At 40.4% G+C, this 25861-nt stretch overlaps 2 protein-coding genes across 3 annotated transcripts in view; one reads left to right on the forward strand and one right to left on the reverse strand.

The window, feature by feature from the left end:
• The window catches only part of LOC122804748 (keratin, type I cytoskeletal 18-like), a 94449-nt gene extending 73384 nt beyond the window's left edge, over positions 1-21065 (reverse strand). The window contains exon 1 of one of the 2 annotated variants that reach the window (XM_044074814.1): positions 20381-21065. In XM_044074814.1, coding sequence (XP_043930749.1) covers positions 20381-20791 — 411 coding nt within the window. In that variant the 5' untranslated portion in view covers positions 20792-21065. The remainder of the gene's footprint in view (positions 1-20380) is intronic. The other variant, XM_044074813.1, reaches the window with a different exon arrangement.
• A 400-nt stretch (positions 21066-21465) lies between these two features.
• Positions 21466-25861, forward strand: part of LOC122804749 (keratin, type II cytoskeletal 8-like) — a gene marked incomplete in the record, with an annotated part of 529113 nt that continues 524717 nt past the window's right edge. The window contains 1 exon segment of the mRNA XM_044074815.1: positions 21466-21906. Within this exon segment, the coding sequence (XP_043930750.1) occupies positions 21559-21906 (348 nt within the window).

The raw sequence follows: 25861 nt of genomic DNA on the forward strand, positions 1-25861 counted from the left end.
GTGATTACTTGTGTCTGTATTCTTCCTCCCTGCCTAATGACACAAATACATATGGGTGACATCACCCTAAACTGGTTTAGGAGAAGGTGAGTGCTGTATTTATCTAGTGATTAACAAGGAGCTGAGTCAGGCTAAACTATTTTCTGTCATATCTGTAGCATCACTGTCAACCCCCATTTTCCCATTTTGTACATTGGTTTGGTATCAAATCAAGTGACCATAACCTACAGCCAATGTTCACACTTGGTCACAGGTACAGTCATTCTTACTTTTCCTACAAAAATATAAACAATTATACTGTATCAAATCATTTCAGCAGCACAGCTAAAAATAACTAAATCAAATGTATTGAAATAAAAAAAGAGTGTAAGAGATATGCAAAACATTAATGCAGACTCTCCAAACATATGTCAGAATACAGAATTAAGACCACGCCATGTTTTACTGTTGCTGTGGAATCTCATTCTGTTTTTCCTCTGAGGTTGTGCATTGCTTTACTTATGAGCTTTGAATGCTGTCTACTCTGAGAACCACTGAGGTGTCCAGTGTACCATTATGTTTTATTATTAGTTAATATGCTTACACTGGGTCAGTCCTGGCAGCCAGTTAATAAATAAAATAAGTAAATAAATAGAGTAATGCAGCTTGATTACACACACACACACACACACACACACACACACACACACACACACACACACACACACACACACACACACACACATACACACACACACACACACACACACACGTACACACACACACACACACACACACACACACACACACACACACACACACACACACACACACACACACACACACACACACACACACACACACACACACACACACACACACACACACACACACACACTTTACATAAGGTTACACGCACATAGGTTCATAGGTAGGTAATAGGCTATCTGCCCGAGGGTATTTATAAGCCTAGCCAGAGTATGTTAGCTTTTGCTGCCCCATTGATTATTTAACTGAGCCTCTGTCAAGAAGAGCTAATGAAGTGATCCCAGGGGTGTATTTTCTGTTACCCATCCACTCGTCAAGGTTTCTCTTGAAGAGTGTTAGTGAGGGACTCTGCCTAATGTAGTTAGGAATTTTGTTCCGAAGCATGGGGAGTCTCTGTGACAGGAATCTATCCCTCCAGCATGTTCTATTTATTGTTGGGGTGAGGTTTAGCTCACTAGTTGGACATGGCTTTGTAAGTCAGGCAGAGATCACCTCTGAGTAAGCAATACGCGACTGAGTACAGCTGGAGTTTTCCAGTCGGGCTGCATAGGACATATGTTTGAGGCGAATAATCCTCTTGGTGAGGTACATTTGTGGTCTTTCCAGCTGTTGGAAGTGTCTTGTGAGGTACATCCCAAATGGGGCATTGTACTCTGTGATGGGTCTGATGATTGAGGAGTAAAGGGGCACTATAACCTCTTTATTTCTAGATGCAAACCCTTTAGTAATTAGATGAGATACATAGAAGGATTTCCTAACTACTTTGGCAATATGATTGTCAAAGGAGAGATTACTATCTACCTGGGTCCCCACATCTCTTATTACCTCTTCTGTATTAAGGGGGCTGCCACCTCTGTGGTAATTCATGGGTGTTTTTTTTTTCCCAAATGGGACGACTATGCATTTTTGGCATTTAGCTTGAGACCATGACTTTGACACCAGGTGTCCATCTCAGTAAGGCCCTTTTGGAGAATGCCAGTGTCAGCTGGAGAGTCAATTATGGCTTCCAGTTTGCAGTCATCAGTGAACTTGGTTAGCCATAGTCCTCCTGTGTTTGCCTGTACTTCTGAGAAGTATATGCCGAACAGTAGGAGTCCCAGGACCAAGCCTTGTGGGACACCACTTGTGATTGGTTTAGGGTCAGACCTGGAGCCCGCTATTCCTACTGTGTGAGTTCTGTCTGTAAGCCAGTTGGCAACCCATCTCATGACGTAGGGGTTTATGTTCAGGCTGGTGAGTTTTTCTATAATTCCAGAGTGGGGAATGGTGTCAAAAGACTTGGCAAGGTCAAGGTAGGCTGTGTGAACTACCTTCCCCTCATCTATGGCCTTTGTGACTGACTCAAAGAAGTCAACCAGGTTTAGTAGGCATGATCTGCCCTTAACAAAGCCGAACTGGGTCGGGTCAAGTGTTTCAAGGTTCCCAATGTCTTTGTTAACACACACACACACACACACACACACACACACACACACACACACACACACACACACATGCACACACACACACACACACACACACGCACACACTTTACATAAGGTTACAACACTGCAGGCACCGGGTGGGCCATTTTGTTTCAGGGGTAACAGATTTCTAGACAGTATGTTACCCCCACCTCCACCTTATTGATGCTACAGTTAGGTTACTACTACTGTGAGTACAGAAATGAGATGTAACCTTCTGTGATTAGGTGCTGCCGTACTATTCTGTTATATCTGACAAGGTGATGGGTTATACTCCTTTGAGATATCTGACACAAATCCCCAGGTACTTCCTTTTGTTAGTGCAAAGTGACAAGTGGAGTACCTCAGGGTTCAGTCCTGGGACCTCTCTTATTTGGCATCTACTTCTCTGAAGTACAGGTAAACAGTAAGGGACTCTGGCTAACAAAGTTCGCAGATGACTGCAAACTGGGAGCCATTATTGAATCCCTAAATGATGTGGATACTCTACAAAAGGGCCTTACAGAAACAGATGCTTGGTGCCAGAGCCATGGGCTCAAGCTCAATGCCAAGAAATTTATAGTTATTCCCTTTGGGAAAAAACATGTACACATGAATTACCACATAGGTGGCAGTACACTAAACACTGAAAGTGTGATGAGAGACTTAGGGACACAGGTGGACAGTGGTCTCACCTTTGCTAACCACATCACCACAACAGTCAGGAAATCCTTCTATGTGGCACACCTCATCACTAAGGGCTTTTCATCCAGGAAAAAAGGAGGTCATTGTCCCATTGTACTCATCCCTCATTAGACCCATTATAGAATCCAATGCCCCATTTGGTATGTACCTCTCAAGACATCTGCAACAACTGGAAAGGCCACAGAAATACCTCACTAAAAGAATCACAGGTGTAAGCAGATGCCCTATGCTGACTGCCTTAAAAAACTCCAGCTATACTCTGTCACATATCGTCTACTCCGAGGCAATCTCTGCTTAACATACAAGGCTATGTTAAACCCAGAGCTATTGGACATGCTACACTTAAAGAAATTCCAATCCCTCAGAGCCACACGCTCCAGGGATCTAAACCTTGTCATCACAATAAACAAAACATGCTGGAGGGATAGGTTTCTGACCCAGACACTCCCCAGACTCTGGAATAGACTGCCCATACATGTCAAGCAGAGTGCTTTTTTAGCCCTCTTCAAAAGGAACCTTAATGATTGGATGGGAGAACGGAAATTCACCCTGGGGATCATGTCAGTCACCCTGCTAGACTGGGGTCCAGGGAAGTAAATAGTGTGGGAAGAAATAGCCAGGGAATTTTTATGGCTAGGCTTGTACAGACCCTAGGGCCAATAGCCTAGTACCAACATATTAACCTAAGAAAACACCAAACTATGGGGTCCAAGTGTGACAAACAAAATATGAATAAATGTGATTGCAGAAATTTGTTGTTACAACATTAAATAATGTTTGCAGAGGTTTGCAGGAGAGTATACAGACACACACACACACATATTATATATATATATATATATATATATATATATATATATATATATATATATATATATACATACACACACACACACACACACACACATATATATATATATATATATATATATATATATATATATATATATATATATACATACATACATACATGCATGTACATATGGGTTATTGGGTTATCGACGGTTCACCTTGCCTTGGGAAATTTGCATCTTTTCCAGCTGTAGTGCAATGTTGTAGTCATATTTAGCAGGAGATGTAGGGGGTAAAGGGGGGCTTGATCCCCTGCAAAAATGATGGGGTTTTTTTTGCAATCAATTTGATCTCTTGAAGATCATTATTTTGAGCTTGATAATTTGTAGTTCAGTATATCCACAGTTCGATTAAATGCCAACATGCCTACATATATCTTACCTCTGAGGTAGGGGTACTGCGACATCAGACTTAGGCTATATTCTCCCATAGTCACATTCTACTTATTTTCACTGTCCTCAGAATCACAATTGCATTTGGTTCTTGAATTTCAAAGGGCACCCTTCTGGATTAAAGAACTGAGTGTAGCTAGGTAAAGCATGTAGAAAGAAAACATAAAAGGCATATACTTGTCATCAAAGAAGATGAAGATGATAAAAAGGCCAGTTGTGTGAGATAGTGTCTTTTGTTTTTTCAGTGCTTTTGTGTAAGTAAGAATATATGATTTGCATAATTGTCATGTAGCCAGTTAACCATAATTACTTCCATCAAAGCAGAAGCAGCTGACCAGTGTATGGTAAATGTGAAACAGATTTAAACCTTGGGGTTGTCTCAGCTCAGGAGAAATACTACTTTCTCCTCAATCAAGGTAACCTGGGAGTTGATTATGTTGATTAGAGGAGGTGTGCAAGGAGGTTTGCCTCACACAAAACCATAGTTTAGATTTCTTTTTGGCAGAAATAGCATTTTTGGGAGAGACACGTTTTGATGGGATATGCATAGATGCTCTGTTGATCATATTTCTGATCTGCAGTCTGTGTATGCATGTATGTATGCATCCTGTGAGTAAACACGAATGTGCATATGACATATGCATGTATGAATACTAGGTGGGGTTGTCATAATGGTTAAGATGTTCATCGTATTTCACTGTTGCAGTCATTACTCTTGGGTTATCCTGCTGGCAGGCTACCCGCAGTCGGCCAGATTCCAAAGTCTAGGTCCAGCGTCGGTTGCTGTCGCCTCCTCCCTGACATCAGTGCACCAGGGGGTATAAAAGAAGCAGCTGATGCTATTTTCTTCAGTCTTTCTTGCCGCGTGGTGCCCGAAGCAAAAGCAGTTTGCAACTGCCGGCTGACTCCTGAGATTTTCAAATCAGAATTTCAGATCCAAAGTCTTCATTAAAGCTAAGTACCCCAATTTTTTTTCTTGCTCCAGACTGATGTCAGAAAAAGTTAACAACTGTATTTCTTGCGGGAAGCAAATACCTCATAAGGATTTTCACTCTTACTGTATTCCTTGCCTTGGCCCTGATCACAACGTTGCTAGTTGTCGGTTTTGTGCTAGATTTAACTAACGCACTATCAAGCGTCGGTCTGATTTTGCTTTTCATTACTTTGGCCAAAGATTTAACTATATAATGCCATCGGATCAGCCGACAACCGCAGTTTACAAAAAACGCAAGGACAAGGAGAAGGATAGGCATCCGAGGTCCAAAACCGACGACGAAGCCTCTTCTAGGCCAGTCGCCGGTTCTCAGTGGGGCGCTTTCGCAGCCCCTGGTGCCCACTACCTCATAGCCACAGGCTGCTTCCGACTCCCACATGGAGCTGACTGGGCCTCTGGATACTCAAGGTATTGGACACTTGGAAATCATTCCCTAAGATGGATCCGGAGCCGCTGAGCAGGCATCGGCTTCTGAGGGTGTCTTCAGACCTACACAACTATATATTAAGCCATCCTCAGCTTCAAAGACAAAGACTAAAGCAGCTCTAAAGACAAAGAAACAAGTACAGCATTCTCCTACTCAGACTACCATGCCTAAAAAAGTAGATGCTCAAAATGGCCGAAGACCTAATTACTTTGATCAGAGGTACCCATCCCCCCTCCTGATAAGAGGCCTAGGCAAGAGACAGAGTATGATTCTTCTGATCAGGTTTCTATTTCCTCTGATTCCTCTTCTGAATAAGATTACTCCATGCTTCCCTGTGAGGATTCTGATGCTGAAGAATCCATTCCTTCAGCCTCTCCTCCTGAGGATTATTCTTTTGGGGAAACCCTACATACCATGAGGGAACATTTCCACTGGGAGAGCCAAGATTATTCTGAATCTAAGAAAAGACTCAGATACTTTCTGCTACTTCCTCAGCACAGACCCCTTGCTATTCCACCTGTTCTAGACATTATAGATGTATTCTCAGAGTCCGGCCTGTCCCCAGACTCTCTACCCCCTGCACCTGCTAAGCCAGACAGATACTACAGGGTCCCAGATTCTCATAAATTCCTGTATAAAAACCCCGCTGCTGACCCAGAAACTATATCACAAGGTCCCAAGGGGGTTAAAGCTTCCACTGCAAAAAACCCTGCCCCCTCTGATAGGGATTCCAGGGCTCTAGACAGATGGGGGAAAAAAGTCTACACTTCTGCTACCCTGGCTGTAAGGGCTTTAAATTGTTAGTTTCATATGCTTAAATATCAGCAATATTTAATGTCACTGCTTAAACAGAAAATGTTGACAAATGCTGAATGTTCAGAAAACAAGGAATTGCAGGATTTATTGCAAGCAGCTGAACAAGTGGGAAAGCATACTTTGCAATGTGGTTATGATTCACTGCAGGCCTCCTGCAGGGCCGCTGTTATGGGTTCTGTTATTAGAAGGCATGCTTGGTTAAAGGAACAAAATCTGCCTGATCATGTTAAAGCAAAATTATTAGATGCACCATTACAGCATGATACTTTGTTTGGTACTAAAGCAGAAGAAGTATTGAAAAAAATGGAGGATAAAGCAAAATCCATGCAAACAGTCAAGGATTTCTTACAGGTACAGCCACCCAGATTTAGCAGAAACTGGCCTTCTAAAAATTGGTCTTTTCCAGTGTCAGACAGACCACAAAGAGGCAGATACAGGCATCCGAGAGGCAGAGGTAATCCCCAAGGCTCATACAGGCCTAAACAATGGGGTGCTCCTACCTCCAAAAGCGGAGAAGACAAATCACAACCTTACAGGAAACAGTCCCAATGACTTTCCTCTACCAGATCCAAGCTCTTTTCTTTTGGCAGCCCCCCTTAGGGGGAAAACTAGCACTTTTTTCTTCAAATTGGCAAAGTATTACTCAAGACAAATGGGTCATGAACATAGTGTCCCAAGGTTACAGGTTCCATTTCCACACTCTACCAAGGTCAAAAGGTATGCCAGACTTGCCACACAATCAATGGGCAGAGGCACAAAAACAAATTACAGCCCTCATGGACATGAGGGCCATTCAGCAAGTACCGCAACAAGAGCAGGGGCAAGGATTTTACTCCAGACTTTTCCTGGTACCCAGAAAGGACAAAACCCAGAGACCAATACTGGACCTGTCTATACTAAATACATTTCTCGAAGTTCCAAAATTCAAGATGTTGACTGCAGCAGCTACCGCCCATGCAGGGCAAGAAGGCTTGGCTGATAACTTTGGACCTAAAAGAGGCATACCTGCATGTCCCAATCAGACAATCTTGCAGGAGATACCTCAGATTCATAGCTGGCTCAATGCATTACCAATTCTCTGCACTGCCCTTTGGCTTATCTACTGTGCCCAGGGGCCTCACAAAATGCCTGGCACCAGTAATTGCGTTTTGCAGACAAAAAGGAATTCAAATATATCCCTACTTGGACGACTGCCTAATTCAAGCAGAGAACAAAGACATTCTTCTAAAGCATCTGGCATTTGTAAAAAGATTACTAATTGGCCTAGAGTACACAGTAAACGAAAAGAAATCAAAACTAGTGCCCTCTCAAGAGATAATATTCCTGGGTGCAAGCTAAAATACAACTGCCCAGATGGCTTATCTCACACCAGACAAACAAAAGCAACTGGCTACTTACTTCAAGAATTTGGCAACAAAAGCCCACTTATCTGCAAGGAAAATCTTGCAGGGCTTGGGTTTCATGGCATCCTGCATTCTACTAATTCCATATGCCAGACTGCATATGAGGAAATTACAATGGTATCTAAAAAGTGTTTGGACTCAGCATTGCCACAGCCTGGAGACAGTAATTGCACTCATCCCCTGCCTGCAACAGGAGTTTCGATGGTGGGCAGAAGCCTGTCACCACAACAAGGGCCTGCCATTCAGTTTACCCACAGCCAGACAAGACACTGACAATGGACGCATCAGATTATGCCTGGGGAGCCCATATGGCAGGAAAATGTTTTCAAGGCACAAAGCCTGCAAACCAGATGCATCTTCACATCAATCAAAAAGAGATGCTAGCTGTACAAAATGCCCTGACAGCTTTCAAGGACCTGCTTCATCCAGGACAATTACTGATAAAGACAGACAATACTATGGTTATGTAGTACATAAACAAGCCGGGAGGTACACATTCCTACCCCCTTTGCAGACAAGCAATGACCTTATGGGACACAGCATTGGCATCTCAAGTTCACCTGCAAGCACAATTCCTGCCAGGAAAAACAAATACTCTGGCAGACGAACTAAGCAGAAACCTCATGGATCCCCATGAATGGAAACTGGATCCACAAGTCTTCAGCATGATAATAAGGAAATGGGGATGCCCAGACATAGATCTATTTGCCTCCCCTCACAACTGCCAATTGCAGAGATTTTACACAAGGATTTATCACAAGCAAGCATGGAAAGTGGACGCCCTACCCTTCAGCTGGAAAAATCTAACAGTATATGCTTTTCCCCCATTGCCTCTCCTTCCCAGGGTACTCCTAAAGGTCAGACAAGAGAAGCCAAACATGATACTGATTGCACCAGACTGGCCACGCCAGCACTGGTACCCATTCCTGAAGAGCTTGTCTCAAGGTCCAGCACAGATATTGCCTCAAACTTCTCAATTGCTGACCCAACAAAACAGTCAGATCCTGCACAGCCAACTCAGGACCTTAAATCTGGCAGCATGGCGGATAATGTAGCCATTCAGAGCACTCCACTTACAAAAGCTGTTATGGACGTTATCTTGGAGGCCAGAATGCCCAGTACCAGAAAATCTTATGCAGATAAATGGAAGAGATTCTCTGCTTGGAGCCAGGAACAAGGCATAGACACGTGTGTACCAAATATCCCTCAGATTTTACAATACCTAACTGAGATGCTAAACAAAGGCCTTTCTTTCTCATCTATTAAGATTCATGCCTCTGCCATTTCAGCCCATTACAATACGGAACCACCTATCTTTTCTCATCCTTTACTAAGGCAGTACCTCAGAGGGGCCAAAAACATTAGGCCTCCAAGGAGAGCACCAATTCCGGCCTGGGACCTCAATTATGTTTTGGAAAAACTCACACTGCCTCCTTTTGAGCCAGCATCAACAGCAGATATAAAATTCTTATCCTGGAAAACAGCTCTGCTCCTAGCAATAACCTCTGCAAGATGAGTCTCAGAGCTACAAGCACTCATGGCTGTGGAACCTTTCATCATTTTCCATCCAGACAGGGTTTCCCTGAGAAAGAACCCTACATTTATGCCTAAGGTGGTGTCCAGTGTGTCCCTCAACCAAACCATTCACTTGCCAACCTTTTATCCTAATCCACAGAACAAGGGTGAGAAAATTCTGCATTCTTTGGACATACACAGGGAGCTAAGATTCTACTTGGACAGAACATAAGCTTTCAGAAAGACTGAGCAACTTTTAGTGTCATATGCTGCAGGTTCACAGGGAAAGGCTATCTCAAAACAGACTATTTCTAAATGGATAGGCCATTGCATCCGTTTCTGCTATTTTCAACATGGCAAATCAGTGCCTAAGGGCATTAGGCCTCATTCCCCCAGAGCAGCAGCCACTTCAGAAGCTTTCCTCAGAGGAGTACCAACCAAAGATATCTTAGAGGCTGCAACTTGGAGTTCAGTGCACACCTTCACAAAGCACTACCACTTACCTCTCTATTCTAAGTCCAGAGCAGGCTTTGCCACTGCAGTTCTGCAGGGCCTCATAGCCTCTCCAAATCCTATTTAGACCAGCCACCCTACCTCAGCTTTGGGATTCAACCCAAGAGTAATGACTGCAACAGTGAAACACGATGAACATAGTTCAGTTGTGTACCTACCATAAATGTAGATGTTCGAGTGTATTCACTGTTGCAGTCCAGGTTACCCACCCGCCTTCCTCCTTTTCTTTGCTGGGGCTTATCTACACTTTTCTATCCTATACAACCTTTTTGGTGTATTTGCTTGTAGATGAAGGACATGTTATTTTTGTGCATGTATTTTTATTGGCATATTCTTTCAGCCTTCCAATTTAGGGGCACCTGACATCTGGGGCAAGAATAACTGAAGAAAATGGCATCGGCTGCATCTTTTATACCCCTGGTGCACTGATGTCAGGGAGGAGGCGACAGCAACCGACGCCACACCTAGACTTTGGAATCTGGCCGACTGCGGGTAGCCTGCCAGCAGAATAACCCAAGAGTAATGACTGCAACAGTGAATACGCTCGAACATCTACATTTATGTTAAGTACACAACTGTACTGTCCTTACCTGAAGAATTACCTTCTGTTTCCAATCTAGTATGATTTCAGACTTAGGAAGTTGGGTGTAGGGGCTGTTCCTACCCAGAAAGACTTATAAGGTAATTTAATAATTTTATGAACTTACAGTTTGCATACTCATTTCTGCAAAATAAATGAGTTTGTATGAGTCTCACAGAACATGTTGCTTATCTTATGTCAGGTGCCAGTTTTGCTATGTATCACAAAATACACACGTGCCTTCCTTTTCTGACGTATGTTAAGACTTGAGTGTCCATGGCTTCAACAGGTTAATTTGAAACATTGCCATTAGTGGCCACATTAAATAATTCGTATCTGCTACTAACCCCTCACAATCATCAAAAGCTAAACTGAATCACCTCCTATGACTAAGAAACCTAAGGACACACAAAAATACTTTTTCTTCCTAGCAGGTCTAAATCTTAACAATTTCAGTAGCTTCCATCACCAACTTCTTTCCCTTACGTTAAACTTTCATCTAACACAAAGAAGGAAATATTTACCAGATATAACAACACTATGATTCATTTTCCAACTTGAGTTGGAATCAAGCAGTAGCATTGAATGTTATGAAAATATCGACTCTACTAACTGTCCCACTGTATTTACCTATTCATGCAAAACTGCACCACTTCTTATCTGAAACAAACAATGGTTACCTTTCAAACACCTCTCTATCTATTCCCTGAGCTAATTACAACTGCCTGAAAGCTAGTCTTAAAATACAGTGATATAAACATTGTTGTTAGCAGGGCCAGAGTAACAAGGGGGCTGGTGGAACTGCAGCCCCAGGCCCATATGCCTGATATTGCCTCTCCTCCTTCGATTCACAGTTTTTCTGAAATGTGTGCTCTTGTTACAACAAACTTTAAGCTTCAGGCCCAAGAGGCCCACAATATCCAGTACAAATTTACCCAGTGCATAAACCAGAGGCAGGACTGCAGCGTAGTACTTACAAAGGCCAAACAAAGAAAAGGAGGGAGTAGCTTCTTTTCAGGCATTTCCAAAGTTTTGTTTTGAAGTAACAAGCAGCTGACCAGCCCCAAAACAAACCATGTCAAAATTCTTAGCATATAAGCAATAAATACCTTCTAAAACAAATACTATCAAAATATTTAATTCAATGTTTAAATGTTATATATTCCAAATTATACACTGCTTCCACTACCAAAAATATAATTCATTGCACCACCTGCCTTTCCTTTTCCCAAAATATACCATCAAAAAGTTAAAATCCTATCTCACAGCCCACCTGGTGCTATGTTGTCTAGTTCAGATAAACATATGGTGACTTCTGTAAAAACTTTCATTTGTCTATTTATATAAGCAAACTATCTATCCGAACAAGCAACGTAAAAACCAAATCTTTGGAACTATCAAAATATATATCCCATCCAAAATAGAAAACTGCAAAGCACCTGAAAATCCCCCCACCCCAATTTATTTACTCCTGGAATCTTGCAAAAAAAGACAGACAAGGTTTACATATGATCAACCATTAATCCACAGTCATAAATACAGAATTTAAAACAAAAGCAAAACAATGGCAGGAAACTCAGCAATTCAAATAAAATATCCGTGGCGATATAATTCAGGACCAAAAATGAAAAAAGTCGCCAATTAGGTAAAACAGGTTTAGGTAAAAACAGGGTAAACCAAAATAGTCATCAGGTAATCTTGTCAAAATGTTTAATCTTGTCACTACATCAGATGCAATCTCTGATGAAGTTAAATAGAAAGCCGAGACAAATTTGTCAAATCAACTTTCATTAGATAACGTAATTTTGACCATTTTACCGACTTGGATCCTGATCATTGACTGCTCGCATTGAATGAATATTGAAAAATCTGTTTTATGTTTTCTGAACTTTACAATTATCTCATCTAGAATTTGTCATGTGGGGCCATTGTGGCTTTTGGAGTGGTTTTCAGAAACGTCATGGGCAGTATTTCAAAGAACTGTGACAAAGGCCACCTCAAATGACCATAGTCATAGCACTTTAAAAGGCTTCCAAGTGCAAAATTGTGATAGTGCATTCTAAAATTGGGTCTGAAAGGTATTTATATAATATGGAATTTACCACACCATGTTCAGTTAAGAGACACTTGTTTCTACTTTTCCATCTGGCTGAATCTCTGGCCTTGTTATCTCACTGTTTGTAACTATAACCTCCCGCCTGATATCAGTGCTTTATCAGTCACCTTCAATTTACATGATATAGCTGTTTTAGAAATACATCCAACCTAATATCAGCCCAAGTGAAAACTACAACATGTTTCTCTGAGCCTTCAGGACTAGTTAACTACTGTTGTATTGACAGTAAACTCTTTCAAGCCTAAACCATATTATTCAACAGTGAACAACTCTTTAGGTAAACAATCAGAGCATAAATCTCAGTTCAAATAACTTAGAATCTGGTTACACCCTACCGTGTTCTATTTAACTTTATACATTAGCCGGAAACTAAAAATGTGGTACAGAGCAACATGACTCATCAGGTTAGCTATTAACAACTAAAAACAGTCTAATTTCACTGTTAGATTATTAATTTCTGCTTGTCAAACGATGTCTTCATAGGAATACCGCAATAATGAAAAATACTAAATCCACTCTGCCAGTTCATTACAACAGTCACTGTGAATATCATTGAATATTAATCTCCAGAGCTAAATGACTTACCAAAAGTCAGCTACATGGATGACTGTCCACTTTTACCAAAAAACTTGCCTCCAGTTACCCACAATGCAATTTAAGGTGCCAGGTCAGTAGAACAGCTGTCACAAACAGACCAAACAAAAATCTGTCATAAGAAAAAAGAATTCTGCAGTGGGCCCTGCCAAGTGGAATTGGCCTGCCAGTTACATCTGTATCACAGCAGGCTATATTACATTCAAAAACTCATTCCAGATCTACATACCCAAGCAAGTACCATGTATCATGCCATACTACATTCAGAAACCTTCCCCATACTTACGTACTTCAGTGGGTACCAGATACCAAGCCATCTACATACCCAAGCAAGTACCATGTACCATGCCAAATTAAAATCAGAAACCTTCTGCAAGCTTATGTGCACCAATGGGCAGCAGATACCAGACCATCTACATACCATGTAAAATATGGTATTACATTCAAAAACCTTCTCCATGCTTGCAACCAGAAATGGGTATGAGACACCAGGCTGTCTACATGCCCAGGCAAATACCACATACCATGCCATATTACATTCAGAAACTTTCTCCATGCTTATGTACTCAAAATCATCTATACATACCCAAACAAGCACCATGTACCACTTGGTATTACATTCAGAAACCTTATCCATGCCTGTGTACTTGAATGGGCACCAGATACCACACCATCTGTACATATCCAAGCAGTTTTTTTTTTTTTTTGGCAGTGGCTTTTTGGTTTGGATAGCTCCCATTTGTCAGGCCAGTGGCAATTTCTTTTTTTTTTTTTTTTTTTTTATTTTTTTTTTTTTAATCTTTTTTTTTAATTCTATACCTCCTCTCCTAGTCAGCATAAATATAAATGTGTGCTTTATACCAAACGGTATGTGTGTGCTTTTGCAAATTTTCCCATATTTTCTTATCTCCTCTATGTTCCATAAATGTTAAAGTCAGTTAGCTGCTTTAATGGCTGCAGCTTTGCGCTATTTTTTTTGCCTACTGCTTTGCTTTGTTACATTACTTTTTTTGTTTCAGTTTTGATATCTTGAGCTGTAGACAGACTTGGCATTTACGTTTTTTTTTTACTTTTAACATCAGTTACATTCATAGAAGAGGTTGTGCTAAAGCACTTTATTGGACACAGAGAAAGCTTTTCTTTGTTTTGCTTTATTTAACAAGCTTCTTTTTTGAACTTTGCTTTCACTTCAGCAGTATGTTATGAGACACTTTTCTGTTTAAAGTGGTTATGCTTAGAGAAAGTGCTTTTTTTTTTTTTTTTTTTTTTTGTTTCAGCTTTTTAAAATGTGCTTGTGTAGTTTGATGAAAAATATGGAGAAAATGTATGTGTATCTTTAACAGATTTAAGCTTTTTTTTGTTTTTCTTTTATTTTGATTGTCCAGAGAGAAGCTAAGCCAATGTATGTGTATTGGCTGTAGCTAGCAGCAGTGTTTACATGGAGAAAACAGGTTTTTTTTATTTTTGCTTTGATGCTGCTTGCTTGGCTGCTGCCATTGTACTATTACTTTTTGCATTTTGAGAGAAGAAAGCTTTGTTTTACTTTATTTTTAGAGTTTGCTTTTGTCTTTTTACTTTGTTTTACTTTTGCTAAGGAGAAAAGAAACCTTACTTATTTAAGGAGAAAACTGTTTTAGCAAACAACATGTGTTTAACAGTGCTTATGTTTCATTACGAGAATGCTTTTTGCTTATGTAAGGATTGGAGAACATCGTTTAAAGTGTGTGTAGAAACTTTTTTAGAAAGTGCTTTAGTGTGAAAATTTTAACTACAGGCAGGGCAGTGCTTTCATGTTGCTTTAGAGACAAAGAACTGCCTTGTTTTTATTTTTTTTTTTGTACATTTTTTTGTTTCACTTAACTTGCTTTGTGCTTCATTGAATTTGTGGCAGAAAGTTTTGCGCTTTACTTTTTACATGCAGTGTTTTGCTTTTTTTTTACATGAAGAAGTTGTAGGAGACAACAAAAACAGTTTGTTTTTTTACAGTAACATGTGCTTTTGTTTTAATATGAGAATGATAAACGGCTTTTGTACATACAGGTTACTTTTCAATTTAAAGGCATGTTTTTTAACAATTAACAAACTGTGTGTGTGTTGTGTGTGTGTGTGTGTGTGTGTGTGTGTGTGTGTGTGTGTGTGTGTGTGTGTGTGTGTGTGTGTGTGTGTGTGTGTGTGTGTGTGGAATTGTGTTTTTTTGTTGTGTTGTTGTATTTGAAAATTTTGCTTTTTCCTGGCAAATCAAGTTTTGATTTTTTTCAAATAATGATATATATTTAAGTTTCAATTTTCCTATCTTTAATTTATTATTCTTAAACAGATACAATACTCTTTAAAATGTGTGTTTCTTGCTTGAGCTTTTTCTCCTTAAAAAATGTTTTTTTTTATTTTTTTTCCCTCCTCATTTGATGTCTCTATTTTTTAAGAAGCTTGGATTAGGTAAACTTATGGTAAATGTAGTGTTGTGTATGGTAAATCTGTTTGGCAGAATACTTGCTAAGCTATTTCAGCTGTGGGTAGCATACTCCCCCATGCATGCTATAGCATGTAGATGGATTGCTGGGCTGATGCTATACTCTGGATGCCCTGAGAATGTCCTGATGCTGTAGTAACTATGAATGAACCTTGTATGAACCTGTTATCAGTTCATTTTGCATTCCATTCCAAGTACATCATTACTTTTATTTTTGTTTTTTTAGGCTAAATATATGATTTATATATCAAGGAAGAACAGTTACTTTATTTGTAGATGAAACAAATGAATAGTAGTTAGCTAACAGCATTGTTTGTATTAGTTACATTTATTTCTTATCTTTTCATATGGAATTAATTGGAATGGTGGTAGAATTCTTCATTCACATAACATCTAATGTGTACTGTTTTGTTTTTTTTTTTTTTTTTTTTTTTTTGAAATATAATCCACGCTTCAGATTTGTTTTGTTTTGTTGTCATAGCATAGGTCAACGCGTATATATATGTTGTTATTTATTTGGCTTCGTCATCTCGTGGTGGTTCGGGGGGGATGTTTGGCCCTAGGAAAAGTTTGCCTCAGGGCGCTTCTAACGTAGTTACGCCACTGTATCCAAGCAGGTAATATGAAACAGATGGTATTACATTCAGAAACCTTCTCTGTGCTTAATTACTTCATTGGTACCAGACCATCCATTCATACCCAGTGAGGTATCATGTACTGTGTGGAATTATGTTCAGAAACCTTCCCAGACTTACATACAGTTACCAAACCATATATTTAGAAACCCTCTCCATGGGTATGCATACTATGCACTCGAATGAGTTGTGCACCAGGCAATAATATATTCAAAACACTCTGCAGAGTAATTCTTAGGTCTTCAGACACAGACCCCCCCCCCCCAAAAAAAAAAAAACTGCTGCTATTATTATCAGTGCTTCTATCACGTCCGTATTATCGTTTGACATACACGCCCATTTCTTCCTTTTTATAGTGTATCATAAAGTTGTTGTATCTTTCGGCTTTTTCCCGGTTAGGGGTCGCCACAGCGGAACTCCGGTCCGCTAATGGTTGACAGTACATTTTTACATACCGAGTTGCCAGCTCTGACACATAACCTTCAACGAAAGGTACGCCCATTCACGCATGTCTCAACACATAAGATGCTTTAGCTGAGAATCGAACAGGACAACGTCATACTGTGAGGCGACAACGCTACCGCAGCGCCAGTTCTTCAATGTACGCAAGTTTCACACCCTATAACAAGTGAGGATTCGTAGTAGTTGTTGAATTCAGATTCCTTGCAGTTTGCTGCATCATTTTAGAATAATTTAGCCCTTTAGTGACTGGCATAATAGTTAAGGGATTTACTTAGCAGACATACGGTACAGGGTTTGATTCTTACCATTCCAGGGGAACTGGCTAGGCTTAAAATGGCCTGCAAGGGCATCTTACACTTGGTACAAAGGGTTTAATCTATTTTAGACTGGCATTAAATTAAGCGAAATGCAACACATGAGATTAAAGAATAAAAAAAAACACCCGAAATGAGAAAAAAGAAGGAACCTTCCCCAATCTGCTATCTTTGAGTATGTATATTAAGTTAAAGGCTAGAATTAATTTTCTTTCTTTCTTTTTGTGTTTGTATGTGTGTAGGAGGGCAAAGTATTTCAAGAAAGTGTAATTCCAAACGTTGTAATGCAGTTTCTTGTTATGTAGTGCACCTCTGCAACCCTTCAGCTACACTAAACACGACTTCCCAAATAATAAGTAGATAAAATGCAGACACCATTTTTTAACTGCCCCTTTTGTCACAGAAAGAACAGGCACTAATTCTGCAACAAAAAGCACCAAATGCAACATTGTAATAATTTGTTCTTCGTGTTCTTTGGCAACCTGCCAGTCACCATGGAAACGTGTCGCGTAACGGTAAACAAGCCATCACCAGCCGTGACCCAGCAGGGGTACCATGTACCTCATCATGCTGGACATACCTCTTAATCATCTCCTGACTTTGCAGACAGTCACTGATGTTGTCTCATGTTTTTGTCCTGTCCTCACAGTGTGAATAAAATTGTTTGATTTCTGGTCTGTCAAAGATGCCAGATGTTGGGTTTCATACTTAATTGCTGTTCGAAAAATGCATGGGGATGCAAAACACGTTGCTGACTTAACTTTGTATGTGATTTTGAATAATTTTTAAAAATTGTTCTATATTTTGAACTTCTGTTCTTCCATTAATTTGATATGTTGCCTAATTCTTCATCAAAGAAGTTGAGTGCTGTGCTCATGGACTGTGACAACTCAGGAAGTCATCCATTGACCAGGTCTTACTTTTTCGGGCTTAGGAATGCATAACCATATAATTGCATACAATCGTGTTTATTCACACTGTTAGGCATGGTACAATTATCTGAGGTTTGACAACACACTTTTCTTGCTTATATTTCATAAATGGGCTAGGCAAAGATTCAAAACGTAAAATAAAGCAATTAATTAGTTGACTAATTCAGGCTTCAAGCATGGTCTACCCAACCAGACTCTGTCAACTAGAATAAGAAAAACTATTTGCATGGTACGAATATCTCTTAACTTCTGCCTGAAACACAAATGTATGTCATTATTTAGTAACTTCAATCCTTAAGTGATTTGCTAAAAAAAACACAAACTTTATGTGGCTCAAATAAAAAATATGAGGCACAAATCTGGACATTCTACAAAAATCTGGACAGCTGGGACATATGGTAGTACAGAGGAACCCCCCACCCCATAGAAGATTTCTCTCTAGACCCACTCATAACTGTGAGTTTTTCCTAAGCTTAAACAGTCCGCGATGCATTTTTGGTTGATCGTTAATTTAAAATCAACATTAGCGAACACAATAAAAAATGTCTCTGACAAAAGTTTTGTCAGTGCAGGGCAGGAAACTGCGGGAAATGCAAAGCAACTGCAGTTAACTTTGTGGGGCTGCAGCCCCCTCTGTCTTCCACCTCTTACAAATGGAAATCATAAATGTGACCCTCAAACAGCATCCAAGATCTGTAGCCTAAGAAGGGTTATCTACAAAAAAAAGCTACACAGCTGTGTTATTAAGCCAACAATGCAATGCTTACCACTTGTTTTCGTGATTTCAATGGATCCTCAGACATCGGATGGACTGCAGCGTTGTCCGCCCAGGTGTTAAAAAACTGCTTTTGGTGTGGACAAGGTCTTGGATTACCTAAAGGTTTGTAAAGTCCATCATCTGAGATCTGACTCACTTTCACTTGGTATTGCATATAATATGCACAATAAATGTGTCCTCGTTGGTAAAGGTTTCTTTGAAACAATACGATGGGTGTTTGCATAGCGTGGTCATAAAACATTGATCACCCAGACAGTTTTCAGCCTCTCCTCCCCCTTTGACTTGGGGACCTGGATTATTAAAATGTGAGGTAAGAATCTCGGACCTACAAACCAGAAAGTGTAGCTACTAAAACTAAACAAAGTCTGGAACACCAGTGCATTATTATTATTATTATATGGTTTTAGGCATGGAGATTTTCAGTCAAAAATAACACATTTTATAAAGGATATTCAAGGCATTCAGGAAAAACGGATGTATATATCTATGACATAAACACAGAAGGATGCTAAAGAGAAAGAACAATAAAGGAAGCAGGAGAGAATGAAAAGAAGAAAGAAAAATAAATTGTGGATGCATTTGGTTGCAGATAAGATTTAGTGCTGCTCTCTGTTTGGTTGTTCCATTTGTTAACCGGATTCTAGTCCGGACCTTTCGCCCACTGCAGTTGAAGTCACAAAGTTAGCCTGCAGGGTTTATTTAGCAGCACAATGTTTACATGACAACTTCTCAGGTAACTATGGACTATTACAATGTCTGCGTACATTCTAGAAGGTTTAAAATTGCTTTCTACATCATACGGTCATCACATAGTGTACCTCTCAGCTGTCCCTCATTTTGCAGAACTCCCCTGATTTTGCATCACAGTTTTTACCTCTCCTTAGGAACTTTTTGATATTTAGTCAATAATGCCAGACATCATATAACTTCTAACGTCTTATTGTTTTTAAAATGCACGTTAATGCAAAGCATGTTGTTCGATTAGATTTTAAGTAAATCGGAGTATTAGTTAAAAATGCCCCAACTTTGAATCTTATTCTTCCACCATTACTGGCTTTGTCCATAATTCTTGAGACAAAATGTTGAGAAGTATTGTATGTAGTCATTAATAACAGCCACCGATTTCATCTATGCCGGTGGTCCCCTCCGTGCCTTTAGCCGGACCGTCTCCATTCTCACAAATTAAATGGTAACCGTTTCCATAGACTACTTACACTTTAGTTTTATGTCTTCTCATTTCACTTCTTGGGAAGTTAGTTTCACAGTTTTCTTAGAAACAAGTTTGGAAATCAAGCCACCCTGGATAGTGCTACCATCGCTTTCCAATGGAGGTCTCAATTTGTTGAAATCCCATTTAGTTCCACAAAATGTCATTACAAGGTTGTGCACATTTCTTAGAATCCCACCTTGTAAAACTTGTTGCATTTTCACAATCAGTGCGCAGGAAAAAAAAACACACCAACGCCCACATCATCATTTATAAAGTCTAAAAAATGTTATTAATTTGCTTTATTAATCTTTACACCTCCCGTGCCCCGACCCATCTTAAACAGTGGGATCCCCAGTAGGTATCCGCATCTCCCAAAAAAGAAAAGCTGAGATGTTGCACAGCAACGGTTCTGCACTGTTCTACCCTCTAACATACATGACAGACACCTGTCACTCCTGATTCTGCTCAGTTATTGAGACTCACCTGCTTTTTCAGGTCGGTCAGGGGTTTTAGGAGAGCGTTCCAGTCCCGTTCTATGGGGCCCCTTTTGGATACGATTTCATGGACCCTTTTTTCCAGCTCATTGTTGGATTCCGTTAGTCTGCTGACCTCGCTCAGGTAGTCAGCCAGCCGCTGGTTGAGATCCTGCATGGCCTCCCGCTGGTTGACAGCACCACCACCAGCCACCATGGCGACGGTACTGGCTCGTGAAAGATCTAGGTTGGGTCGTAGGGACCCCGGAGAAGACCCCAGACGTGAGACAGAGATGCGACTGCCCTTGCCACCCGCCCCTCCATGCATGCTGGAGGCGCTGGACATGGACACAGAGCGCTGGGGGTAATATACACTACCCCCACCACTGCGCACTGAGAAGTTCTGCATTCTGTGGGTCATGAGTAGGGTCTTGCGCGGAATTACTGCTCTTACAGGTCCGTTCAACACAGTGACCGGGGATGCAGAGTATAATCACTGCGGCAGCATTTATTGGTACACATCGGACCTCATTAATTATGGAGTATACTGAGACATCCCTGCACCAATGAGAGCAACACCAGAACCACACCCTCACACTTATCTACAAGGGACCAATGGAAACCAGACAACGATATCTTTGGGGCATACATTTGTGCAAAACGACACTGCCCCTAAGTAAAACTCTTGTATCCAAGGGACCCCTCATCCAAATGAAGTCGCCCAGTGGTCCGCAGCTATTTCGTCAGGCGTGCAGGTGAATGCCTGATACCCTCAAAACAAGCACTCTGATGGTAACCAGAAACAGAAGGAAGTAATTTAAAAATATACAGGTTCGGCTCCACCCATTGTACAGGTGCATGTAATGATGGGTTTAGTAACACTGCCCCATTATCCGTGAAATCCTCAACTTACACCTGTTAAGTTACTTCCCCCTGCGCACCCCCCCCCCCCCCCCACACACACACAGAAATCAGTGTCAGGTGTTCTATCGCACCTACATTGGTCTCCATAGGTTGGTTATTTGACGGTATGGGAGTGGACAGGTAAGCTTATTCTATATTTGAGATGGGCGGTCCTTTTGCCTTTACCTTTTTAATTCCATGCCCTGCTGATTCTGCCCCGCTAGTTAGTCTTCCTTTGCATTTTAATTTGCACACCTTTCGTTTTGTACGGGTTTGAATCCTGCCATGGCTAACTATTACTTTTCCACCTCCACAGTCCCGGACCGAAGAAGCAATCGGTTGATCTACAGCTCACAGTCTTATACCCAGGGGCCCAGCAGGGTTAAAGCGGCTCGGGCAAGTAGCGTGACCTCGTCAACACCTGGCTTGTACTGCGGGCTGCGACCCGGGACCGGCAGCATTGGCAGGTCCACCGGTGCTTCCATCTCGTCCATCCTGGCGAGTAGCCCTACCTACCTACTGTCCTCGTCTCCACTGCAGCTGGACGTCGACCCCCAGCTGCACCAGGTGCGCTCTCAGGAGAAGGATCAGATCAAGGGACTCAACAACAAATTCGCCAACTTCATCGAAGAGGTGAGAAGCACTTCACCTATAGCTTATTAATCAGTCCTACTTCAGTAGTCAGAGAAAAAAACATCACTGGAGTTAGTTACAAACCCCATAGCCTATTTAATTTACACAAAGTTAAGGGGAGCAAAACAAAATATTTTCAAACTTTCCTGCAGAAAACGTAGCATATTGTAATCTCATTACTATGACATAAATTCTTAACACACCAATATGACGACGAGTCTTTCTGTAGGTAATGAGTGAAATTAGATTTTGGCAATTTTGATGCAAGATGATCCATTTCGTAAGAAATGTCCTTCCTAAAAGGTAGTTCTCACTCATTAAGGTGGGAGGTGAGCATAATGGTTAAGGTGGTCACCTTACAGATACGTTCCTAGTTTGATTCTCACCTGCGATAATTGGCTAGGCTTAAAATAACCCAGAAGGATAGTCAGTATAGTAGTAATCCATGAACATATAATAACCAGCGCTCCAAGCGAAGAATACAGTTGACGTGCCTTAGATAATTCCTAAGGTTTGGAAACAGCACAGTTTGATCCCTGATTGTCCACCATTAGTAATAGTGTTTTTGTACTGGGTCAGAACAACTTAGAAAAATAGTAGCCGCTGTTACAATCCGACAAAATGTGTCCGCAGTGCGTCAGGCAGTTGGGCACAATGTGCGACTAGTACGCAAGTATCATTTGGCAGGGGGGCTGTCTTTAGTACCCGTACCCTCAGTTAAACTAATGGTGGCGTGTAGGGTTCCCACCTTTTCAAATGGCCAAAGTGGGACATTTTTGGTACAAACACCAGATTTTACAGGCCGACACATACCCACGGTCAGTACAAAGGATAGAACTTAACTTTTTTGCCTAAATAAAAGCTTATTCTTGTAGCATTTTAGTTGCTTATTCTGATTCTTATAATATTTAGGTATTTTATATACAGAATAACTGTTTTATGCAACTATTACATAAAATATAGGAAATAATTTTGTCCTAAAATCTCAGGACATTTGCCATTTTTACATTTTTTTGTCAGGACACAACTGCCCAAAGAGGGACTGTCCCTCGCAAAGTGGGACAGGTGGCAACCCTAGTGGCACTGGCGTGGCATTGTTAGTCTTGCTTCATGGTTATTATTTCATGGAATAGTGAGGGGAGATGCTACCTTCTCCCAGCAGGATGCACTCATTGAAAGGTGGTGGGTAAGGAGCCGCACACTGTGTTGTAGTTGTGGATGCTGCTGGCTGTACCTACATAGGAGTATCCGAAGCCAAAGCAAACATGGATGGGTATTTATAAAAGGCGTGTAGGTAGCTGAAAATGTCCTCAGTTTCTTAAGTCTGCAAGACTGAGAGTTTCCAGTTACAATTTAAGCAGAAGAGGAAGAAGGTGTGCTATTTTGTTTAATTTAATTCCAAACTTGACTGGTGTTATTTTCTGGGTTAATTTTACAAACCACTAGATATTGTATAAACTGCTGTTTGTTATTTCTTTTTATTCGATACAATTACTTTTCTGTACCGGCCTTTTGGTTAGTGTGCAGTAATGTTTTTATAAGTAAAATTAAATAAGGAACAGGCTGTGGCTATAAAATGAGGTGAGATACCCTAAGGCTTTGTCGTTTTGCCATTTGTTTTAAATTAGACGCAAACTAGCAAGGTAACCCAGTCAGCTATTCACAGGCAGGTGTGGAAAACCTGTGCTCGCGCTTCCCGTGACACACTGACGCCCCCTGCAGTATAGGTTTCTCTGCCGCACATTTCAACATCTATTCTAAACGTTTAGACGACTTTGCAAAAACACAATTGAAAACCCAAAAGAGGAACACTTTCTTATTTTTGGAATATAAGGTCTTCAGACATTAGACTCCATCATAGTTCTCAACTTCTTAGCCAAAAATCTGGCCAAAGCTACAAATAATGGGGGACAATGCCCCCCCCCCCCAAATAGGGACAGTTTTTTAAGTATTGCTCTTTTTAAACTTAGAAAGTTACTTTAATAACATACTTTGCGTTACCATGATTTTTCTGAAGGATACGAAGTCTGAAACTCAAATACCTGTCATTATTAAGTTATTTCAATCATTACTGATTTGCCACAAAAATCCAGAAAACCACACATTTTACGAGGAACAGACCAAAAATAGGAGGCAAAATCTGGACACTCAGTGAAAATCTGTACAGTCGAGAGGTACTTAGTGACAATGAATCTTTGCGCTCATTTCAGTTACGTAATAATATATATATATATATATATATATATATATATATATATATATATATATATATACTTGACTACATATGTCTTTACGAAGAAATCAAAAGAAAATCAATAAATATAAGAGGACCAAGGCAAAAATATGAGTCCAGAAATCACAACGCTATATTTAAAGCATAGCAGTGGAGAATTGTGGCTTTAACCTACTGGCCAGATAGGCTGTATGCGAGCAGCTGCAGTGTTCTGGCTGGTGGGTGCCTGTTCTGCTCAGAGGACCTGAATGACAGCACATTGGATGCAGCCAGTATTTGCTTCTAGGTGGTGTAATGCTCACTAAGCATGACTTCAGTACAAAACCAAAGTACCAAAGGACTGAGATGGCACACCTCTCCACATAGCCACTGCAGGAGAATGAAACGTGTAGCTGCCACAGCCCAGCTAATCAATGCCAATATTTACTTTGGGAGGATACATTTAGGCTAACGGGAGAATATACTGACTGCTGAGGAAGATTCTTAGTTGGTGAGGAACTTAGATTGCAGCAGTTAAAACAAAAATCGCAGGTGTTGAACCCTGAACCATGCAAACGATAGTCATGGGACCTACACTAAGCCATCTAATCTTTATACATAAACAAACAGCCTCTGCAAGGCTCAAACCCAGGACCCTATACACCATAGCCAACGTGATTTGTTACTAAGCCATGTCAGATATATCAATTATTGCATCTGGGACAGAGTCTTAGAACTCGGTAGGCTGTATTGTCTATAAGCTTTTGAATAAAGTTAATTACTAAGTACCAGCAAAACTGCTAATCAGTTCTTTTAACTCCCTTTACTTCAGCTTCTGCACGTATATAGTAACGATGCCAACATTTACAAAAGACAGCAAAGAGTATGTAATCCAATAGCATTTGGTGGGTTATAATTTCGCACTTGAACCAATATCCATTAGTTTTTTTATAATCGTAAGTACCGAACGGTGACAAACATAGCTCTAAACCTCCCATATCCAAAATGAGGAACACTAGCCATCATAATATGGAACAAATGGGCAAAATGTGGAATGCTTACTAACAACTTCAACTAGGCAGGTCATAGCATGATTAAAATATGCAGATTTTACTTATAAAAAGATCCTTTAATGAATTCATATGATTAATTTCCATTCTATTTACCACGGATTTCACTTTAAAAAATCCCTAACACTGAATGTGTGACAGATTCTTTCAATGTGGAACTTTGAGGAACTTCGAGGAACATGAACATTTTAAGACCCCAAATGAGGTACGTTCCTCGTAATGAGGTACACTTGAGAGGATTACTAAGCTACAAACTGAAAAATTGGGCCTCGCATTTAAGAGCATTAAGGCACTGTTAAGGAGTTGTTTCTTGTGGTCCAGGGTTTGAGTCCCTCGGCCTTCATTGCTTAACTTTGTGACTCTGAGGAAATCATTTAAGTAGACACCGCTCCCGGGCTGCATCTGAAATAGGTCAGTGGAAATCAGTATTCTACCCCGGTAAACAAACAATAAAAATAAATAATAAAAAAAATGGAAACCCGTGAAAGGAGTGCAGTGGGTGTTAGGGTGTGTGAACCAACTGCATTGTGGGTATCAATCTTTGAAAGCAATAAATAAATCTACTTCAGAGAAAGGGTACTGCTTTCCATAGTCAAATACAAAATTATATTGAATTTTATTTCCTGTTGGGATAAATGAACATGCCATCTTTAACAGTTATATGATTCTTAAG

Source organism: Protopterus annectens, chromosome 6.part0, assembly GCF_019279795.1.
Source record: "Protopterus annectens isolate FY-2018-M chromosome 6.part0, PAN1.0, whole genome shotgun sequence".
NCBI lineage: Eukaryota > Metazoa > Chordata > Ceratodontiformes > Protopteridae > Protopterus > Protopterus annectens.